This window comes from Leuresthes tenuis, unplaced genomic scaffold, assembly GCF_036924035.1.
Source record: "Leuresthes tenuis unplaced genomic scaffold, fLeuTen1.0.hap1 SCAF_15, whole genome shotgun sequence".
NCBI classification, from domain to species: domain Eukaryota; kingdom Metazoa; phylum Chordata; class Actinopteri; order Atheriniformes; family Atherinopsidae; genus Leuresthes; species Leuresthes tenuis.
Window position 1 is genome coordinate 24,146,529 of NW_027325369.1, and position 15,132 is coordinate 24,161,660.

Sequence of the window (15,132 nt, forward strand, 5' to 3'; positions counted from 1 at the left end):
GTTTGAACCCAAACTGCCTTCCTCTGAGTCTAAATGTCCTAGACATCACATCATAGCTGGATTCTGGACTTCCCTGTCTCTGGCACCACTCATCTGATCTTTGCTCAACACAATGAGACGCTAATCCTCAAATAGAATAAGATGATGTCAAGCAGATAGCTCAAGTGAAAAGATAGAGATGTCGACATTTCTTCTGTCCAACCATCATGTAAATGATTACAACTGGTGGATTCTATTAATTTATAGCCAGAGATGGTTATCTGGACTGTGATGTGTCTGCATATTTGTGTCCAGATGTGGATGAGTGCTTGGTGGCTAACTTGTGCCCAGGCCAGCTGTGCTTGAACACCCCAGGATCTTACACTTGCAGGAGCTGTGAAATTGGCTTTCAACTGTCTGAGGATGGTCACACCTGTGAAGGTAATACTACTTCTGTATCTACTTAGCTGTTAGAACAATCAAGTACGTAACTATGGTAAACTTGGGACCAAACTAAATGTGGACCAAGTCAAAAGAAGAATCTATTAGTCCCAAAACATGATTAGAGGAAATCTGTATAGTGCTCTGTAATTTTTCAAGACATGATTTGTGAGATTAATGCAGTAAAATGGCTGCTTTGACAAACCCAGTGAGGTTACATCTGTCATGACTTCATGGGAAGCAAAAAGCAATGACTTTTTAAAAAGGTTCAAACACGGACTCAGTTAGTCATACTGTATATATGTGGTGTGTTTTTGAATAGGAGTGTGGATCTAGCCTGAGATGAAGATCCCCCACTGATATGTGTCTTTGCACTGGGAAATAATTTCAAGAAACCATGTCCAAGTCAACCTCTGATAGGATTTTAATGGCTCATCTGATGCCATGGAAAATATTAAGGTTTTAATTTAAAATGAAGTCAGCCACTCCCTTGCCTTCCATGTACTGCAGCATACTCACCCTATTGAACTCATTCTGTTCGCCCGAGGGCAAAATTAAGCCATCTTAATCATTTAACAACGGTCTATGCTTTTTTTTCCCCCAAGAAATACAATCTGTACCGGCTCGAGGAATTTCCAATGATCACATATCAGTGAGCTGGTGACTATTTGTGGATACAGTAATTATAAGCCACCTGTAATAGCTCGCTGTTTTAGATATGATGACCATCCTGCATACTTACCTTTCCACCCTTTTTAATAAAATACTGTCAGTGCAATCTAATAAAAAGGGCTTTCCTTACTGTATGTTAGCAGCATGTTGAGCTGAGTCACACTCATCCACTGATAATTTTTAACAGATAAGACAGTAGGAGCACAAAAATCGGTTATTCAAGGCTGATTTGCTTCAGATCATGACCTACAGCTAACCTTTTCTTCTTCTTCTTCTTCTTCTTTTTCTTCTGTCTCTTAGATATTGACGAGTGCCAAACTCCAGGTGTTTGTCCCACAGGTGTTTGCGCCAACACAGTAAGCTCCTTCTCCTGCATGGCATGTGACCCGGGCTTCACAGTAGCACCCAACGGCCTCTCATGTGAAGGTACAGTACAGTGGGTGGCTCCCTGTGGTTACTGAAATTTATCATCTCCATGCAGTCATTTTCAGTCATCTGTTCCAGCACCATATGACCCACTATAATGCGTCATTACTTACTGTTGTTGGCAGTGATACATGACGTTTTTGACATGTTCACTGTGGTCTGGAAGCTCTTTGTTAACAGGGAAAAAAAATGGAATGACACCAAGCGGTTTACAGCTGGTGTGAATGTGTCCTGGTGATGATGTCTGTGTTATGTGTCAATTCAGATGTGAATGAATGTGAAGACACCAGCCTGTGCCTGGGAGGCCAGTGTACCAACAACATTGGTTCCTATAGCTGCTCTTGCCCATCTGGTCTGGAGCTGGTGGATGGGACCTCTTGCAGAGGTATGTATAGATATATATACACTTACATAGAAAAGTGGTTCGCAGTTTCTCTAAGCTTACCTCATGTTGGCATGTTGACACAGCTGTTTGAGTGTCTTTGTGCTTATTTGTGATAGACATCAATGAATGTTTAACCATTGTGGAGATCTGCGGAGAAGGAGACTGTCTGAACACAGAGGGCTCCTACTCATGCATCTGTCCTGATGGATATACCACCATCGATGAAAGACCTGGCTGCCAAGGTACGGTAATACATTGCAGCCAGAACACTAATAGCAATGGGAAATCATTATTCAGATGATTTTATGAGCTTTATGTAATTGGGTGAGGCTGATACACCATTGGAGCTAGATGGTTATAATTCAATAATGGTTTTTAGCACATGCAACTCAAATCATTTTTACTGTAAGCTCGTTGGCACGCACACTCCATATTTATTGCAGACAGGCTGTTCTCACCATACTGTTCTGGGTGCTGAGGCCGGTGTTTCTGTGTAATGGGCCATGGCCTAATCAGCTGTCTCAGCTCACTCTCCCTCAGCTTGGACATTGGTTTGATGTCATTCCAGTCGCACCCAGTGACCCACTGGTCAGTGGTTGGGGAAAAAATGTAGCCTGATTGTCAACAAAGGAAGACTATTCAACAAACTGGAGTGTTTACTGTAAGAATATATTAAATCATTTTGGACAGCATGTCTGAATCAGATCAGTGTTATTTCTGGTGGGTCTTGCAAGTAGTAGGTGGAGTTAAGTAAATGGTAGATTGTCTGGCAATGCAAAATCCAGTTATGACATAAAGCAGGTAGGAATGTCTTCCAGTCCCTGTAGCACTATGCTTAGTCCACAAGCTTGGACTTTCTTCGATTGAAGTTTTGGCCTTACAGCAGCTTAGATATCATCCACACACTCAAAACAAATTGCCCAGGCTACATCAGGTACTTTGGCTGCCCTCCTCAACAAATACAGGGTCCTAATTATCCTATAAATCAGAAGTTGTCATGTATTTTCTTGCAGTCCACTATGATGTGTACAGTGCTGACACAATGAAAGCCAGACCCCTCTAACATGAGACTACACAGGGAGAAGAAGTGAGGCTGAGGGTTTGTAAGGTCATGGGACAACAGACTGAAACCCATCCAAACTTAATCCAAATGAACAGCTTGTGCCAGAGTCCTGCTATTCCTTTCAAGAATTTTCAAAAAGTGGAATAAACTCCAACATTGTGCAGTCACAGCACACTGATGTTGTTTGCTTGCAGTCTGGAATATTGTTTTTTTTTTTTATTCCAATCTCTGCTTTGGATATTTACCCTATTGTTTCTGTAAGATTCAACTGATAATCAAAGGTTGGAAAAAGGAATGCTGGCACTTTCCCCAGTGATGAATTTCCTCTGCTTTCCTGCCAATACCACCTTTTACCAGGTCCAAGTACCTTACGAGCTATGTTGTAATGCTGTAATTATCCACCCATCTAAGGCTAATCAAGCATGCAGCATTCATTATTAATTTTTTTGTCTGCGAGAAACATTCTCAACATGAGAGGTTGAGGTAGATGTTTTTTGTTCTCCGTTGTTTCCTATTTGCCAGTATGCCATTACATACTCTAAATGGCTAATGTATCTTGTGTTCTGACAAGCACTTGATTACACTTTATTTTTTGATACTTACAGTACAAGAAGGAGTGGTGTTCCCTGTGGTCCTAATGAGGACATAGGATATATGTGGATATTCAGTGACAGTCAGTGCATAGGAAACCTCGACCCAACTTTCTTCACATTTTCTATCTTAATTTGTTGCTATTCTTTTCTTTTTTTTCTCAAACTCAGATGCTGATGAATGCAGTAAAGACGATGTGTGCATCCGAGGACAGTGTCTCAACACCGATGGCTCTTTCTTATGCTTGTGTGAGGCCGGATTCAAGTTCAACGCTGACACAGCTGATTGTGAAGGTGAGATGGAATAAAACTCCCCTGTGGTGTCCAGTTGTGTGTCATGTCATGGTGAGTGTTGACCCCCATCTCTGTCCTGAGGTTTCCTCTCTGTGTAAACCAAGCATGCCAGCATTAGCTGTTTGATCGTCATGCTACATTAAGGCTTAAGCATACCCAGTATAGCACAGTTGGCTATGATTGATATACTATAGCACATGAGGACTAGGCTCCAGTGAAAGTGTCCAAGCCTGGCTTAGAGGCTTTCCTCCATGGTCCCCAGACTGAGAGGTTTCTGGATTACATGGCTGGAGTCTTGAACTCCCACTCCCGTGAGGGAAGTATGAATGACCACATTGTGAGCAGGAGGTGTTTCTCCCTCTGGAACGTCTCCCTTTAGCTCCTTCACAAGTTCTATGGTTGCTGTAATAATATTGTTCTTGGCGATTCTTGTTGCGTGCTTCGTTTACTGAGGACAGCTACGCCACAGGCCTCCTGGCCGACTCCTGCTGCACAGCCATTACACTAGTTTGTGTGCAGGGATGCATGAATCTGTGTTTGATTGCACATGCAGTTCCATTTGCACCTCTGTTTGTCAGTTAATAACCAACATTCGTGTCATGTGCTGAGGTTTGAGAGCAGAGGATCCACGTGCAGCTCTCAAAGGCAGCAGCCAGATAGTAAATCAAAGTCTTTAATACCTTACAAAAGGCGCTGTTAGGGTAGGATAACCAACAAAGTCCATGAACAAAGAATCAGAAATCCTAAAACCAAGGGTCCAGCCAAATAATTTTTGTCCATGATCAGAGCTGTTTGAATTCTCAAAATACTAAAGAGAGGAGAGTCAGTGTTTATTTTACTATCTCATTTTGCAAAGGAAATTCTGAACCATCCTTCATGAAAGAAAGGAGATAATTCCATCCCAAAATTCCTAGCAGCAGCAAGTTTCAGGTGACACTTGATCATTATTATCCTGTCATACTAACTGTGATTCATGTGGGTAAATATGAAGACAGGACGGTAAGACTGACAATCCTGTGACAGTGACATCTTTCACTTTTTGCCTTTGAATTACAAACCTATATTATATATTATTGTACTAGTATGATATATATGTGATAGCCTCTGTTTGAAGACACTGTAAGATTGCATTGGATGAAGCATCTAAATCACTTTTTGTAGAATATTTATTGAACATCTTTAGTTTTGGTGCAGGAGACACACATCACAGCTTAGAGTGTGGTGTGGTTGGATTGTCATTACTGTGTGGTTGTCTTTTCCTAAAACCTTACAAATTTCTTCACAAAAAGGTCTTCACAAAAAATCCCAGTAGAAGCTATTAAACCAAATGACAATGTCAAAATATTAACACAAAAACTCATAGATCATGACAATCTGTCTTCTTGTTTACAGACCAGGATGAGTGCAAGGAGTTTGGAAGCTCAGTGTGTGGTACATGGCGCTGTGAAAACACCATCGGCTCCTACCGGTGCTTCATGCAGTGTCAGCCTGGCAGTATTGAGGGAGACTGTGGTGAGTGTTCTAACCATGCTGAAGATAAAAGACCAATAATCATTTTAAGCTTTTAAGCATCTTTATGTGGAAGAAAATTTATATGTATGGCAAAGATATAACTATTTTTAAGTGGTACATATCCCTACTTCAATCCATGTGCTACTTTTTGCTGCACACCCTATATGCACTTCAAGGGCACCACAGAGATTGTACTATGAAATGAATGGAGCCACAAAGCCTGATGTGACTCAATAGCCTTTAATCTTTCCCACACAAACAGGCGGAAGGAGATTTTTTTAGATCCTGAAACTAAGTGCCTTTGCACACAGAAGTGCACTGTCATTGGAAGCATGGTGTGAGACCAGAAACCAGTGATAGTCTCATACTTTCAATAGCGTTAATGGAGTTGATGGAGCACATGTGGCAGGCAGAGTCACAGGTGGACTGGAGCATCACTGTTTGTTTTTAAAGAAGAGATTGACCTTTGAGACCAGTTGTCTGTAAATAGTCCTTTTTTCAAATTCTGTGGAGGGGTTGGATCATATGGCATTGTTGGCAGTTTGCACTTATGCTAGGTGTGTGCACAATAATATTGTCATGACATCATGAACAATTAGATGTTTAGCTGCAGACCTAAACCGATTGGTTTTGAGAAAATAAGGGTTTATCTACTCTGTATTGCTTGTCTTTTTAGTTCTCATATCACCATTAAAGAGCAAATGGGATCTGTAACAATAAAAAGGCTCAACTTTTTCCTCATGTTACAGTAAGACAGGATCCAGACAATCACCAGAGTGAAAAGAGAGGAAAGCAGTCTGAGAGCAGGAATGATGTGCTGGACTGCAGATGCAAGCTGTGGGTGTTTTTGAATGCTTGTGTGTGTGTAAGAGTGTTAGTGTGTATGTACATGTGGTTAACAGTGACTTTTTGCACCCTTCTGAATGTTTTTGTGCTAGACAAAGAGAACCAGAGAATGTAACAGTTGTAGAGATGCACTCAAAGTGCATTGCGGCTTCACATATTCTCATGACCCCAAGTTTTTATTGGACTAGCAACTGATGGAAATCAGGGGGGATAATTTGCTGCTCCAGTGCTGAGCAGTGACAGATTGTGCCTCCATCACCCTGATCCTGACTACGTGTGGCTGCCTCCCGACTGCACTTTATGATGTTGTCTGTCTGGCACCAACTGAAGAGTGGAGAGGCCTGTAGTGTGATAAGGGCTGATTGAAACCAGCTGCTTACCTCTACTTCTTTAAAGTCAGAGTCAAAACAAAGCTAAGAAGTTTATATACTGTATATTCAAATTGGTTTAGATATATTAAACAACTATCTAATAAGGCTCAGGACTGCGTTATGGCCACCTCTTTCCCATTGCTTTTATTACACTGTTGGTGTTGTCACTAGATCCCACGACAAATACTCACTCACAGCTAGGCATTGAGTCATACCTTCAGTTTGAAAGCCAAGCGCTCTTACCCTCAAAATCCAACACTACACACAATAGTGGCTTGTTTCACCTCAGGATGGGAAATTGTGGGAGATGCTGCCGTCACCTCAATAAAAGTCCAAGGAGGGAGCTCAATTACTCCAAGGCATTTTGTCTGCTTGTAAAAATCATCAGATATTTAAGAAGAGACCAGACGCTGTAATTTGCAGTTTCTGTGAGGGGCGTTGTTTTATTTTTACTCTCCTGCTTTCGAAGGGGTAGTGGTTGTCGTTGGCTCTGCTCGCTGCACTCATTTAGATTTAGAGGCCATGACACAAACGGGAAAAACAGAGTTATTTCTACAGCAAACGTCACCCACAACTGTGCTATAAGGGTTGCACTCAAACCTACCATGATGCTGTGCACACAGCAGCAGGACATTGTTTTTGGTTTTAATTTACGGTCATGCCCATAAGTTTCTTCGTGCTATGCCTTGTCTTTAATAAGCCGGGCCAGAGGGCGGAAATTGTGTGCGGTCACACTCTTCTCCCACCCTGTAAACGTATAGAAATGTGAACACTTTAACATGTGTGATACCCCACACTGCTGTGCAGATGGAAGTTTTTCCTATAAGTACAGACATAATATGACAGGTAAGCCCCCATTGTTTTTAACCCACGACAGGCTGTGGATGTAATGTCCAGAAATATGCTGCGCTGAAAGCAAATACCTCACCTCACCTCACCATCCTCGCCTACTCGTGTGCGAAATCTTTGCATGTGGGTCCAATTAGACCAGGGAATGCCCAAAGAATATAGGAAAGTGTGGGCTGTGTAGGGTGAGCCAACAGTCACTGATTCCTATATTCTCGCCCCCATGTGCTCCAGATTAATACATGGCATAGACACCAACTCATTACCCCATCCTTACACAAATGACCGTGTCAACGGATACAGGAAGCTAGTTTCCTGGGTCAGACCATTAGAGTATGCACTTTTGGAGCCTGCTTGGCCCTTAACCTCAGCTTCTTTCTTCTGAGCTGAACTTCTCACCTTCTTCCCTGCCTCAGTTGTTCCTTCTGGCAATTTACAGCACTGCATGTGTCCTGACGTAACTCATGATTACATGGAAAGACTAACTAAATAACTCTATGTTCTGCTGGTGTGAGACAAGCTCATGATGGAGTCATCTCATTTTCTAGAAAAAAAATTCCAATTTTGTATCCATTATTCATTTTTTCTCTTCAAATAATTAATGCCTTGATTAGCATGACCCTCCGCTTGGATGATAGATCTAAATGCTGTCCGTCAAACAATACCACAGTCAAGTAAACAAAACAACAAAAAACACTGATATAGTTTTGTTCTTGATGCTCTCATTCCTCCCAGGGATGATTATTTGATTGCATCTCATCCCAACATGTGTTTTGCAGCAGACTTTGTTCCATGTTACGCATGAATAAAAAGCTGCCTTTAGACACTGATTGTTTCATTCATTAGCAGAGAGCACTTCCTCACAGACCTCCCAGCAGGCTGCCGCTGTCATTCCAACATTCCGAGCTCCACTTAAGGTCTTCACACTTGAGAAAATCTTCCATAAACTTTTTCTTTCTAATACTTTTTACCTTACTCTTAAAATATTCTTCACTCAGCCTTGGGAATAATCCTGTCAAAGATACACTTTTTCATTTATATGCAGTTTCTGATCAAGTGCCCCAAAAATACTTCCCCTCTTCTACATCAGTTCTCAAGCATGCAAATCCAGTGGGTTGGCAGTTTTCAGTACAATATGTGTCCATCTATTCTGCGCCTTCTCATCCTGCAGCCAGTTGAGCCCACAAGTCTATTCTAGCAATTTTTCTCTTTTTCAGCATTTCCTGTTCAAGATTTTACAAACAACAAAGGCGATTTTGTCTCTGTGGTTTTATTAGCTTGTGGGATCTCCTGTCTGACCCCAGAGGCATGTTAGATAGATGGCCAAGTCAGGACAGGGACACAGACTGAGGACTTGCCCCCCAGAAAGCCTGAGAAAACAGTTGTCTGCGTTGGAGGAGAAGACGGGGCTCTGGCCGAGTGCACTGTTTAAATCAAACGGGTTGCGGTTTCTCTGGCCCACTCTCTGTCTTTTCTCAACTGGTGCAGACTTTATGAGTGCAAGTGAGACTTCTCGTCTTTATTGAGGTCAACAGCATGTGTATAAGGAATTGGTCAAAATGTAATGATGCTTTTTCTTTCCTACATTTGAAATAGTCCTGTTTTTTTTATTTTTTAAATCTATTCTCAAATTACGTTTGTTATGGAAACTTTGAATAGAATGCTCATGGAGGGTTGTTATGAAACTCAAGAGTCAACAAAAAATCTAATTATTCTTACGATAAAAACAGACGTATTGGAGTGTTCTTTAATTCAATCACAGCAGTTTAGATCGATTCAGAGGCCTGCCTGACATAATGTTCCCAACTTAATACAAAAGAGCTGTCACTGCATGTTTTTCCATTATACGGTGTTGGACAACTTACTCATAAATTTACAGTATGTTCCAGTGTTACTAGAGCAGATTTTGTATGGAGGTTTATAGAAACAAAAAATCTTAAATGAAATAAAACTAAAATATCAAGTTTATGAGAACTAAAAATTAAAAATTTAACTAAAAACAGGGGTTGTGTCACCAGATTTGGCAACTAATGAAGAAACTGACAGAAACCAGTGGCAAGTCAAACTAATCAGAGAACAAATTCAGATGACAAAAGTGTGAACATTAAACACTGATTGTTTTTTAAACAATTATAATCAGCCTCACCCTCCTGCAGCATTGCTCTTTGGCCTTTCTGTTTTGTTGGAGATGCCAAGAAACACTAAGTTCTGTATGTAAGAAATTGCTAACAAATGTTACCTTTAAACAGCAATTGGTAGGGAATCGGCAGTGCTGGTAAGAGGTCCGGTGTTAACAGCCTTAACAAATGTGTAGCATGTAGTCCTTCTCATTTATTGGACTTGATTAATGATTTACTGCCACGCTGCTGCTGTACCCCTGCCAGATTTATTCCTAACTTGTACTTAAGGCCTAAAAATGCTCTCGATCCTTTCAAAGTGCCATTTTGGTTTCTGAAAATGATTGGTTTTAGCATTTTTATTGATCAGGATGGAAACGATAGCTGGCGGCAAGCTGTCTCTTTAAGCCTGACCTGAGATCTGTTTTTCCCCAGCTGCTTGTAAAGTGTCGGGGAAAACACTGCATGCTGGCTGTAGGCTGTAAAGTTCAGTCCTTTGACACAACCAAAGAGCACGTGCAGCTTTCCAGGTCCACATTACGCTCCGATAAAACATGTCTGTGCGAAGACAAAAGTCTCCTTGGATTAACAAAGTTTGAAAACCTTCAAAATGAATTGTCTCATCTGTACACTGTTTCTGACATGTTATGATGGCCGTGATATCTGCTGTTATTGTTTGATCCGAGTGGTAGTGATGTTTATTTTGGAAAAGCAGGGCTGTGTTTATGGAGGCAGTTTGAAAGTCTGTTGTGCAGATTGAGGCTGTAAATATTAATGTTGTGCTCACCTCTCTGCATGCTCTCGGCTCGCAGATATAGATGAGTGCGACAATGAAACCATCTGTGGGGACAATGGATTCTGCGACAACACAGATGGCTCATTCCGCTGCCATTGTGACCAAGGCTACACCAACCCGCCGGGAGATATGACCAGATGCGTCGGTGTGTAACTACTGTCTATTAAATATGTGTGTGGTGATACCCAGTGTATTATTTTGTTTTCAGAGACCAACACTAAAGATGAATTGATTCTGTTAACAAGTGTAGCCAAAGCCTGATTTCACGTAAGTTCATTACAACAAACATTGGCTCTAGGATTATTTAGAGTCAATTCTTCAAGTTACTGTTGCTCTAAATACTCACAAGTGGGCTATCTGTCTATTAATCTGCAGCTGAAAAGTCCAAGACAATGCACATTTGCAGTATTTTATTGATATTTGCCAAACACTACATTGTCTGGATGTTTTTGCAAATTGGTTTGCTGCTTTTGAAAATGAAAATCTGTATTTGTTGTCAAGACTTAAGCCTTGACTTTGGACTGAAAGCCAAACCACAGGTTAGAAAAAATGTGAGAATAATAAGAAATGCAGTAATACATTGTTGGTTTTCGAACAATTGTGTAAATTTCCAAAAAGGTTTACTCAAATGGAGATCATTTTATTCAGCAACCAATATTTGATGTATGCAGAGATGACTTTTGTTTCAAAATTGAATCTGTCACAAATGCAAAGCCAATAATTCAATGTCACAAGTTTATAGTAATTTTTCTGATCCCTTTTGAAGTTTCTCAATAGATATATTCTAAAATCATGACATTTCCCCACAAACCTGAAAAGTAGATAAGTTACAGTATATTTGGTCATTTATTCATTGAGGAAAATGATCCAGTATTGCATATCTGTGAGTCCCTGCACCAAGAACAGCAGCTGAACATTTTAAGTGACCGTCTTATAACTCCTGCACATCATCTTGAATCATTTTTATCCCATTATTTTGTATAGAAGAGCCTCAGCACTGTGATGTTTGTGGGTAGTGTCGTAAAAACTGCTGGATGAAGGTCTAGACTTTGACTTGTCTGTTACTGAGCATTTACTGTGTTCTTCTTTGGCCATTTTTATTTTAGTAGAACACTGTTGTCTTGCTGCATCACCCAACCTCTGTTCAGGTTTTTGGACAGACGTCCTGTGATTTTACTTCAGAATGAATAGTTTGGAATTTATTATTATGTCAGTAATAGCAAGTTGTTCAAGGCCCATCTACCACCACTTTCTTTCACATTAGTCGTTATGCTGCAGTCCAAGGTTAAGATTTCTCCAAACACTCAAATCGAGGCTTGAGCAAATTACTTTCAGCAAGCGTCAGATAGGCAGCAGTATCCTTTTTGGTGAGCATTTTGTTGTGTTCCCCTCATGGTGGACACATTAACATTATTGTTTGATAATTCAAGAGAAGCCTGTCGTTGCCTTGACTCAGGTTCCTTCATGATATTATGGACACTGACGCACAATTTTTTACCTCTATTATTTACTTGAGATCTCTTTGTCTACTTTTAGGACTTGGGTGAAAATCTGAATATGTTTTAGGTTATACAGAACTGTACAAAAGTCGTGTCACCTTTCAGTTATCCAGACCTTCTGATGGTCTTTTTTAAAGTTTTTCTTTGAACATTGGCAGCGTTTTCAATCATTTTCAGTTCAGTCCTTTTACTCAACTGTTTTCAGAGAAATGAAAATATTCACAAACTTTAAAACACACAGTGAATCACTCTAAAACACAACGAAATGTGTGAAGAACAGTCTCTTATGGCTGGATGTGAAACACTCATCCAGTAACTACGCCATAACTACGGTTATTTTGTGTGACCGTGCCATGACCTTGCCTGCATGTAAGTGCCGGATCCTTTTCTGACCTCTCGCCTGCCTTTTTCAGACGTGAACGAGTGCGAGATGAGCTTGGCGCTGTGCGGGGAGGCCCTGTGTGAGAACGCCGATGGAAGCTTCCTGTGCATCTGCCCCAACGACAATGAGGAATTTGATCCCATCTCCAGCCAGTGCCGCGCCATGGGTACTAGAGCAGCACTAGCACTCACAAAGACTCACGGGACTTAATTCTCTATTCCATCATTGGGAGATGGAGTTGTCCCTGATTTAATGAGCCGTCTCTCATTATCCAAACAAGGGTGACGAGGAGGACATGGCTTGCTCCACAAGTGTCTTTTGACCTGTCTGTTTCCATTTGTTTTATAGACTGGGATTGTGGTTGGGAGGGTTGCCTACTAAAATTTGTATTAGCCTAATCCTTCAGACAAATGATGAAGCAACTCCTTCAGTAGAGCCAAGCAAAAGCCCTCAGGACCTAATTACTGTAAATGCATTCCCCCACCAAGACAAACAAGGATAAGGTGTAGTTATAGCAATTACATCTTAAAACACATTTCTCTTGTCTGTGTAAAAATTATTTTAAGTGCAGGGATTAAGGTATGCAATGTATTGTAATTTCAGAAAGACACTCTTTTGAGTCATGGAAACACCATTGCATATCCAGCTCGATAGGCTTATGTGTACACAAAATGGGTGTATTTACATTATTGAGCGGCGCGCCCTCAGCCGGGATGTTTTTTCTTCTGCCTGGGCACTAAACCCCAGTTATGCCTCTGTGTACCTTTTTGCCACATTCCTCTGTTTGCTTTTGACGTGTGTGAATCAATCATGTGAGACTGAATGGTGTGTTGACTCACATGCCAGTGTTTCCATTTGGCTAAGCCAGCAGCTTAACGATGAAATGGCCGAGCCCATGTCTTTGGACAAATGAGCAGGCTCAGCAGTGGCAGGCAAGGGTAATGCTCTACCTGCTGGATGCATGCAGATATCATAACTGACCCATTTGATGCTTTTACCTTGTAATGATGGTTTTTTAAAGTGTGGGATCATCTGTCATTTTATGCACTGGAAGATCCTACCTCAGCAGCAAGATTTGCATACAGATCCTTAACCACCAAATCCCTTCCAGATGAACAGGTGCTTTGCTGATCATGACCCCTGACATGTACTGACCTAAAGAAATGCTCTCTTTATTCATCTACAGCTGAGCTTGACACCAAACCCATCCTTGTATCCACTTCATCAGATGAGGAGAGAAAGGCTTGTTATTACAACTTACTTGATGCAAACTTCTGTGACAATGTTTTGTCCCACAACACCACCAAGCAAGAGTGCTGCTGCACGGTTGGGGCTGGCTGGGGGGACAACTGCGAGATCCATGCCTGTCCTGTTCCAGGAAGAGGTACAACATGAGGCTGACTCTCTGTATCAACGCTTAATCAAAATACAACGGAGAAAGTTCATTTTTAAGGACCTTTCCTTTCACTAAATTTTCACTTTTTATTTATCTTACAGACGATTTCAACCAGCTGTGCTCTCATGGCAGTGGACTTTTACCTTTGCCTGTTTCCTCTAGGCAGAGTCATGGAGATCAACAGCCTTACAAAGGTAAACTCTTACTTCAAAGCTCCTGTATTTTAATGATATACCTGAGTTTTCATAGCTTCTCTCCAATCTAAACTTTACATTGGCAATGAAAGCTGGAATGACCCTGTTTTATTTCTACCTGTAGCAATTTTTAAAGCCAGACAGACAGACGTAATCCCTTACCACATTCAAGAGACTAACTCTAAAGCCAACCAAGGCTTAATAGGATACCTGCCTGCATTTCTAGTTTCTGCAACTATAGTCTGTCTGACAGCTTCTGACAATGGGCAAGAGTGACATTCTAAGCAAGATGCCACTTCTTTTAGACACAGTGTCTCGACACAGTATATTAAGGCGTGAATTTCTCTGTCCCTCAGATGCAAATGAATGTGAGATGTTTGGACCTGAGATTTGTAAGAATGGACAATGTTCAAATCTCTTTTCTACGTATACTTGCTTCTGTCGCTCCGGCTTCTACTACGACAACATACGGCTTGAGTGTGTGGGTAAGAAGCAACATCTACTCTTTTTTGAATTTTTAAAACATTACAAAACATCATCATTGTTATAACAAAGATGACTGGTCGACTGGTGTGTTTTTCAGACCTCTTACATAGACCAAACTTTTCAATTACCTCATTGTTTTGCATTCTGTCCAGCCAGTATTCAGCCTTGATGCATCTCAAGCAATTTCATACAGTAAATGAAAACCAGTGGCACACAATCAGTCTTTTCATTTCAGTGTTCTGAGTAATTATACCAATATGTTCAAATGCAATGGATTTTTTCCTGATGATTTATGTCTGTGTGCTTCTCTTTGTTCGTGCATGTTTAGATTATGATGAGTGTGAATTTGGAAATTCCTGCGAGAACGGAGCATGTGTGAACACAGCCGGGTCTTTCAACTGTTTCTGCAGTCCTCCGTTAGTCCTGGACAGCTCGAGGCGGCGCTGCATCAGTCTCAACACCACAGAAGGTATGATACACACACAACTGTTTATACTTTCTTTGTTTCAAGATGGGGTTGTCACAATACCACAAACTTTACCACACTGTCATTATGGCCAGAATAATTAATCATTTATTTTGGAATAGCAGGGCTGTGTTTATGGAGGCAGTTTGAAAGTCTGTTGTGCAGATTGAGGCTGTAAATATTACTGTTGTGCTCACCTCACTGCATGCTCTCAGCTCACAGATATAGATGAATAAGGTATAGGTGAAAAAGGTACCCAGATTAACTGAAAAACAAAGATCCATAAGGCCTAACATCTGCCATCAATACAGTGTATTGATAATATGTTATCAATATTATTTTGTAGATATGTCCAATATAATCAAAACTGC

The 15,132-nt window shown here is 40.9% G+C and overlaps 1 protein-coding gene across 2 annotated transcripts in view; it reads left to right on the forward strand.

Moving 5' to 3' along the window:
* LOC140269973 (latent-transforming growth factor beta-binding protein 2-like) overlaps window positions 1-15,132 on the forward strand; it is an 84,017-nt gene that overhangs the window by 62,161 nt on the left and 6,724 nt on the right. For both annotated transcript variants that reach the window (XM_072365022.1, XM_072365023.1), the window contains 12 exons: window positions 295-420; window positions 1,393-1,518; window positions 1,784-1,903; window positions 2,020-2,145; window positions 3,728-3,850; window positions 5,243-5,362; window positions 10,355-10,483; window positions 12,251-12,385; window positions 13,406-13,603; window positions 13,717-13,809; window positions 14,166-14,294; window positions 14,624-14,764. In XM_072365022.1, the coding sequence (XP_072221123.1) occupies window positions 295-420; window positions 1,393-1,518; window positions 1,784-1,903; window positions 2,020-2,145; window positions 3,728-3,850; window positions 5,243-5,362; window positions 10,355-10,483; window positions 12,251-12,385; window positions 13,406-13,603; window positions 13,717-13,809; window positions 14,166-14,294; window positions 14,624-14,764 (1,566 nt within the window). The remainder of the gene's footprint in view (window positions 1-294; window positions 421-1,392; window positions 1,519-1,783; window positions 1,904-2,019; window positions 2,146-3,727; window positions 3,851-5,242; window positions 5,363-10,354; window positions 10,484-12,250; window positions 12,386-13,405; window positions 13,604-13,716; window positions 13,810-14,165; window positions 14,295-14,623; window positions 14,765-15,132) is intronic.